A 7,943-nucleotide genomic window follows, 5' to 3' on the forward strand; every position below is an offset into this window, starting at 1 on the left:
CTAACTCTAAGAGTTACACACCCATACGGGGCCATTTGGGACACTTTGAGACACATTGTTTCCAGTGAGACAACATGCACAATAGCAGCACCCCGACTCTGTTTGGCCAGAATGGAACAGAGCCTTGATTACTGTATCATTGAACTGTGATGTGTTTTGAGCTTGTATTTGAGCAATTTGTGAAGAAATTTGAACATAATTTGCAAAATGTTGACATTTATGACATGCCCAAACATAGCGATGCCAGGTTGAAACTGGTTAATAAGGCACATTAATATGAGTTGAATTTGAATTACATCCCATACTTTGCAAGTGAGCCCCCCACCGCCCCCTGGTGGCCTCCACTTGGAAAACCAGTGAACTAGACAGCACAAAGTTAACATCTGTAGATGGAACGTAACAGCTAGAGCTGCAACTTTGATGTTGTTTTAACTTTTTTAGTAATTAATGCCCTACTTTGTCATTCTATGACACACATGTAGCAAGAATAGCCAATCTACAAACTTAAAATGTTGTTTTGGGGGGAAAGAGGGGAAGGGGTAGTGTGTTATTCTAAAAATTATTCTAAGATGGTTAAAGGGAATAAAAGGACTAACACATTCAAGGAGAAAGCTCAGAGAAGACCAGATGGGCTCCGACCAACTGCTGTGGATTAAAGTTTTTCTATTTTTCTATCAATTACCAGTCCCATGAAGTCTTGGAAATCAAGGAAAAGTTTAGTTTTTTGTCGCATTCTTAACTAAGCCAATAATTTGATGACCGGCGGAGTGTCCATGTACTGCGTAGGAGACTCTATTGGGTGAACTACTCTGTCATATCCCGTCATTTTCACAGCGCAAAAGAGTGGACACTGTCGTAGAATGTGGTGTTTATTCATCAGTGCACCCTATCCTTGATTTCTCAATCCAAGGTTTCCCTTTACTATCTATTATGTTTTGCTTGGAAAACGGCAAGAGAAAACAATATAATTCAAATCATTATTTCCATGATGAACTTTCTCTGGTATACCTGTAAGAACCACTGCTCTGTAGGACAACACATGAAGTAAGCTCAACTCACCACAATGTGTGTACTAATAAACATAGTTGACAAGTGTATTCAAATTCAACCAATCGTTCTGCTCCAGCTGCCGCGCCAACCAATGGGAACGGAGAATTCGGAGACTGGAACGCCTTCTCGGCCAATCCCCCTACCTCTTCGAGCGCTGTGCCCCCCCAGCCGCCCGTCGGCGACCTGTTTGGCTGCGCCCAATCGCCTTCGGCCTCTGCCTCAAACCCCGCCCCCGTCCCGCCCTCGGCCGAGCTCTTTGACCTGATGGGCTGCGGCGGCGGCCATCAGCTGACCAATCAGCACGCCACGATGAGCGCCTCTCAGAGCATGACTTTCTCGCTGGGCGGGGCCACGCCGGGGGGCACCGTTGTCATGGCAACTGTACCCATGTCCCGCTCCCAGCAGGTAGGTGACACACAACACCAACTCTACAATGTGTGGCTGCACCATATGGACAATGGACATGTCTCTGTATGTATGCTAACTCTACAATGTGTAGCTGCACCATATGGACATACCTCTGTATTTATGCTAACTCTACAATGTGTGGCTGCACCATATGGACAATGGACATGTCTCTGTATGTATGCTAACTCTACAATGTGTAGCTGCACCATATGGACAATGGACATGTCTCTGTATGTATGCTAACTCTACAATGTGTGGCTGCACCATATGGACAATGGACATGTCTCTGTATGTATGCTAACTCTACAATGTGTGGCTGCACCATATGGACATACCTCTGTATTTATGCCAAATACTGTGATATCGATACGATATATGATAATATGTCATATTCTACAACGTTTGTATATTTTAAGTGTTGCAACATTGGAAAATAAACATTATTCAAAAGAGTGTGTTAGTGAGTTCGCTAACGCACTCGACCAGGGCTAACAACAATGCAAAATAGCACAGCCCCCCCAGTTTTCGGTGATAAGGTGAACACCGAAACAGTGGTTAGTAAAAACAGAGAGATGTGACGTTATGTTGTCGTTTTCGGTGGTCACCTTATCACCTAAAATGAATAGACCTTTAGAAAAGTAAAAGTTTTGAAAAGCGTTGCCATAGCTGACAGGATGACGGCATGCTTTCAGAGTCTCGGTGGTCTGATGTCCCAGCAGTCCCAGAAGGTCGGAGGTCAGGGCCCCTTGGGGTCGACCTGGTCTGACCCCTCGGTCAACATCAGCCTGGACTTCCTGGCTGCGGGCCTCAACCCCTCCAAGACCCCGCCTACCCTCAATAACATCATCCAACAGCAAGGTAAACCGTGCACACAGCACACACTGACAGTATAGTGTTGTTTAAAACACCCGAGTGAAGTGAGGGGCGTTCTTATCATCGTACATCATCCATTCATCGTCAATGGGAATTTAGTGTTTGTGTAAGACGCAAATCTACACTATAGCTGAATATAGGAGGGGCTAACGCCCCTCAAAATAAAATACAATAGCTGACAAAATTGAAACTGCCACATTTTGTAGGGTTCTGTGTATAGTTGATATCCCAACCTGAAAATTGGAATATAAAGCTTTAAAAAGAAACATAACCTACATCCTGTTAAGGAAAGCTTACGTACTACTTCGTTTTTTATGTCATGTTTAACAGAGTGAGCTACATGTAATTTGCTTTCAGAAATGTATGGATTAAAGTTCTCAGTCGCCACGACTGATTTCAGTCATTTGGATTCCATAGAAGCCAGCATGTCTTCTATGAAAGCATGTTGCGCGGCGAAAATAGCTTTTAGGCTATTTCAGGATATTATTTAAAGATAATAGCATTTTGAAGATGTCCGACTACAGTAGCAACGGGTTCAGAAGCATCTTCCATGAGATGGAAATAGTGTCAGATATGTACGATATGAAAACCATGCACCTGTGACTTAAACAGTGGCAGTGTACTCAATTTGGAAGTGTGTTAAACCTCCGCTCCGCAGCATTAGGTGAGTGGTTAATCTGATTTTCATCAATTAAAATAAGCACTCTGCCATCATACATGTATGTAGTTCTCTGCTTTTAAATGCGCCAACGATACCTACTATTTTGGTCATGGACATAGACCTTTTTGTATATAAAACAAATGGTCAAATATTCTGCATGATTTTAGGGTGCGTACCAAGTAACAGCATAAAGGACCACTTCACCACTTTTCTACTCGGTCTGTGGGCAGTTCAGAAACCGTCTTCCAGGCCTGGGCCGTGGCTCAGTAGTCCAGGCACCTTGGCTGGTAATCCAGTCTGGCAGTGTGCCGCGGGTTCGACTCCCGATCCCGACGGCCTTTACTGCACATCATCCCCCCATCCCTCTCCCCCATTTCCTGTGAGCCTACTGTCTGTCCCTCCAAAAAAAAACGTCTTCCAGTGACATCATCGATGGGGAATACAAGCTAATAAAAACTGCAGGCTTTCTAGTCCTGAAAAGTTGCAATGCGAAAATGGGCAACGACCCCATCTGTTGGCCATCTGGCAGAATGGCATCTATCCTGATACAATACCTGGTGCTCCCCTGAGAACTAGCCCCAAAACGCTATGTGCACCCCTGGTGATACCTCCTCCCTGTGTGTCCCACGCAGGCGTGCCTCCCGTCAACCTGCTGGCCCAGAACTTCGGGGGGCTGAACCTCGGCTCCCCTCCCTCCGTCGTCACGCCCATCAGACCGCCCGCCATGGGGATGCCCGCCTCCATGGGAATGCCCGCCTCCATGGGGATGCCCGCCTCCATGGGGATGCCCGCCTCCATGGCCTCGGGGGGCACCGTCCCCGTCAACGTCAACCAAGGCGTGATGGGCATGAACATGAGCATGAACATGGGCATGGCGGCTCCGGTGGTGATGGGGGGGATGGCGGGCATGGGGATGCCCGGCGCCATGGGCCTGACGACGCACCCCATCGGCCCGTCGGCCGCCATGGTGCCACCCAAACAAGATGCCTTCGCAACCTTCGGCAACTTTGGAAAATAAAGCTCTGTGTGTGTGTGTGTGTGTGTGTGTGTGTGTGTGTGTGTGTGTGTGTGTGAGACAGACAGACAGAGAAGCACTTGCTGCACTTGAAGACAACCTCACAGTTTTCTCTCTCAGTGACACCTAAGGAAAAGCATCTACATCCAACCAGGCTGTTTTCATTTGTGGGGGGGCGAGGTTTAGGAGTTCTCCTTAACTCTATGTTACTTTCGAGCCGTTGCACGAACCTCCCGCTAGAGTAACTAAAACATAAGAAATATTTTCTTTTCTGTAATATATTTCTGTATTTTGGACGTGAAGTGGGGGCTCCGAGTGTTCCCACTAAGGAAAGTACAGTATAGGCTTTCAACATCTTAACACCGTCTTTGTTTTGGTGAGTAGCGAAAGTGTATTTTTACTAAAGACGAGAGGCTGCAGCCACGGCTGCGCTACCATGGGTGTGAGGGCAGAGGATCGAAAGTCCCATAGCGTTATTACCCATTCTGTACGGGAACCCATTTTGGTGTTTTAATCATTATGTTATACTTTAGCTTTTGAAAAAACAAGCTCATAGCGCAGCACCGAGTGCCACGCTATGAGCTTGTAGATATTTCTAAACAATTCTGAAAAATCTTGAAAATGTCTTTCAGAGCGAACGTTTTTAACTCAAATCTTTGCTTCTGGGGGAGTCGGAGGCCAATTACATGTATTTTTGGGGGTCCTTGACATGAAAATGTTTGAGAACCACTGACATAGAAACATGGGTTTTTCAGAAAACTGTTTAAATTTAGAAGGCATTTGTAGAATGGTCCTCAGGTCTAAATGGTTTAAGGAGATCTCCTTGTGATGCCGTGGACCAGAGCTATCCTGAACCTATAAGGGTAGAGGTTGTGTTCTGTGTAATGGCTGATTTATAATTAGATGCGTGCGTGCATACTGCATAGGGCTGTCACCGTTATGACATTTTACTTATTGACGATTCATTGTCGTAGAAAATAAGTTTTGTTTGGCTTTTAGGCTTCGTAAACAAAGGGTGCACAGGACAGATATGACAGAGAGCTTAAAATAAAAACATGAATAGTGGAAATAGCCTTTCTGCAAGCTCAAAAAAGAGCTCGTAGACTATTTTTTTTATAAAACATTTTCCAATATTAAAAAGATTATGAAGATTATCCAAAACAATTGTGATTATCTCAAATAATTGCGATTAGACAGGCCTAGTCGCGCACTGATCAACACAATGCCATGCATTGTGAGCTTGTATTTTGGCAGTTCTTAGTGTGCGACACCTGCATGCAACAAAGTATAACCCCGCCTTCACACACCACCCAGAAACCCACTGAGACATACTGTGTTACTTGCAGTACTGTAGTTGTCCAACGGAGGGCGGCATAAACACGTCCACCGAGGCCGTTTAAAGTCCAGTGGTTCTCAAACTTTACATTTCTGTTATTTCAAGGACCCAGGGGTCCCTGTACACCCACCGTTGAGAACCACTGATTTGATTTCATACCTGATAAGCTGAGCTTGATTTTAGAGGAATGAGGAATGATTCTGCCTGGCTCTCATCCGCTTGTCTCCTCTCGCCTATCCATCTCTTTCTATCACTCTCTTTCTCTCTCTCTCTCTCTCTCTCTCTCTCTCTCTCTCTCTCTCTCTCTCTCTCTCTCTCTCTCTCTCTCTTTTTCTCTCTCTCTCTCTTGCCCTTCCATTCTTATTTCATTGAGTTCATACGTAAGACTGGGCGATACTGGACTTCGACTCAACGTGACGTGACGAGTTATATAAAAAAAAAAAAACTAAAACAAATAAATAAATAGGGAAAATATCAGCCACTCTGCTCTTGCGAGAGGAGGACTGCGTCAGGAAACAGTATGACAAAGTTCATCCTGTCAGACATTACAATCTTGTGGTGCTGAATATGTTTTTTCACTATTTTTTGTACACCATCATTGAGTGTAATACAGGGTTAAAGGGATATTTCACTTTAATTGTTGTATTTATTATTATTATTATTATTATTATTATTATTATTAATATTATTATTATTTTCCCACAAAATATTAAAAAATAAATGAAAAACTTAATCGGAATAGCACAGACTCTGAAGTAGATTTAAAGTAAAATATCCCTTTAAGTGGTTAATCAGACTTAATTGATTTAGTTAATTAGTTGATTAACTTAAGTTAGTTATTGGTTCAAAATAGTTTTGATATATTTTTCGGTCAATTGCCCAGTCATGCTCTAAAGCCCAAACCACAGCAGGGTCAGGAAGTTTGGAACAAAATGGTTTTTAAGGTGAACCACACCAATACCCGACCCTTTGGTGTGGTTTGGGCTTAAGAAAGCCCATTCATTCAGTCCATAGAGATTTCAGAACATTTTATTCATTACTTTTATATTCATTATTTTAAGTCTGGAACCAAGCCTGCATGGTGAGTCATGACTGTAAGACACTTGATTCTGTGTCCTTTTTGCGGTAAACAAAATGGCCTCCACTACTATGCTCTATTATGTTCATATAGGTGCTCACAGGAGGTCGTCTTCTTGAATTGAATCATGGCAAGCTGAAGCTGACGAGTAGCTTTTTAATTCTATTCATATTTTGGTCTTAACCATTACAAGCCCTGCCCCTCGGATGCAGATCACACAAAACATGGCACATGACAATATTCAGAAGTCACTACTTTGTGACTCTTTGACATCTTTAGCTATACAGGCTTCTCGAAGTTGACAGACTTCCTTGTCTTGTCCTCACCTAAAGAAATTCTTAGTCGACTAATAGCCATATGAATTTGCCGATTTATCGATTAGACATTTGAATCGATCGAGGCTGCAATGCAGCTTTCGTCCCATCCCATACACCCCACCCAGGATCACCGTTGCTGCGCTGGGAGGAATTGCAAAGCTCTTTGCTGACAGTTCCATGTATTACCTGGAATGACACCAAACTTATACGTTTGAGATAGTTGCAGGGAGATAAGCTTCTTCAGTTTACAGAGACCATTCCAAATGGTTTGGGATTCTTGATAAAGTGTGCGTGTGTGAGAGAGAGAGAGTGAGAGAGAGAGTGTGTGTGTGTGTGTGTGTGTGTGTGTGTGTGTGTGTGTGTGTGTGTGTGTGTGTGTGTGTGTGTGTGTGTGTGTGTGTGTGTGTGTGTGTGTGTGTGTGTGTGTGTGTGTGTGTGTGTGTGTGTGTGTGTGTGTGTGTGTGTGTGTGTGTGTGTGTGTCTGTGTCTGTGTGTGTGTGTGTGTGTGTGTGCGTTCTGTATGTGTGTTTCTCTCCAATCAATGTGAATGGCATACAGACACAAGTAATGCCTAATTTATGCTCCATCGTGCAGCGGTTCCTCCGACCGAAACTCATAGTTTGGCTATTTTCGGTCAGTGATGCCGTCACTCGACAAAGCATAAACCGGGCTTCAAGCAGAGCTTCTCTCATCCTCACCTGAGGTCCTGTGCTTCGAATGACCAAAATCTTTATTTTATTACTCTCAGATGGACAATTCCATAGCCGTTGGTTTCATATTTTAATAATTAACTTGTAAGGTTAGATTAATTTGCGTTGTCAAATACTGTATGGATCATAGCGCTTACTAAAAAGAAGATTGGTCTAGTTGATACAAAAATGTGAAAAAAATGAGGAGAAACCATGAATTTCTTTTCACTTTGGTTTTCTTTCTTTTACGTTGCTGCTTGTTTGGATTAGATTGTACTAGACGATATTCTGTACTTGGTTCTACAGTTCATTAAATCCTGACATGAATGATTCTGTTCATTGTTTTTTTTTTCTCAAAGTGGTAGTGGCTACAGTGAGTTCATAAACCTCCCAGAGAAGTGGTATTCTTTTTTGGTTAAAAGGAAAAGTTTGCTCTGCTGTATATTCTTATGTTATGGAATTATTGTAATCAAACTATAGAGTAGTTCAGTAACAGGAGTCTCCCCTTCTCTTCAG

At 43.4% G+C, this 7,943-nt stretch overlaps 1 protein-coding gene across 3 annotated transcripts in view; it reads left to right on the plus strand.

The window, feature by feature from the left end:
- Positions 1–7,943, plus strand: part of LOC308327452 (clathrin interactor 1-like) — a 24,798-nt gene extending 16,855 nt beyond the window's left edge. For all 3 annotated transcript variants that reach the window (XM_080780959.1, XM_080780961.1, XM_080780960.1), the window contains 3 exons: positions 1,127–1,455; positions 2,151–2,316; positions 3,625–7,943. In XM_080780959.1, coding sequence (XP_080637085.1) covers positions 1,127–1,455; positions 2,151–2,316; positions 3,625–4,010 — 881 coding nt within the window. In that variant the 3' untranslated portion in view covers positions 4,011–7,943. The remainder of the gene's footprint in view (positions 1–1,126; positions 1,456–2,150; positions 2,317–3,624) is intronic.

The sequence above is a fragment of the Protomyctophum bolini genome (genome assembly GCF_963924005.1).
Source record: "Protomyctophum bolini genome assembly, chromosome: 13".
In the NCBI taxonomy this organism is placed as follows: Eukaryota; Metazoa; Chordata; class Actinopteri; order Myctophiformes; family Myctophidae; genus Protomyctophum; species Protomyctophum bolini.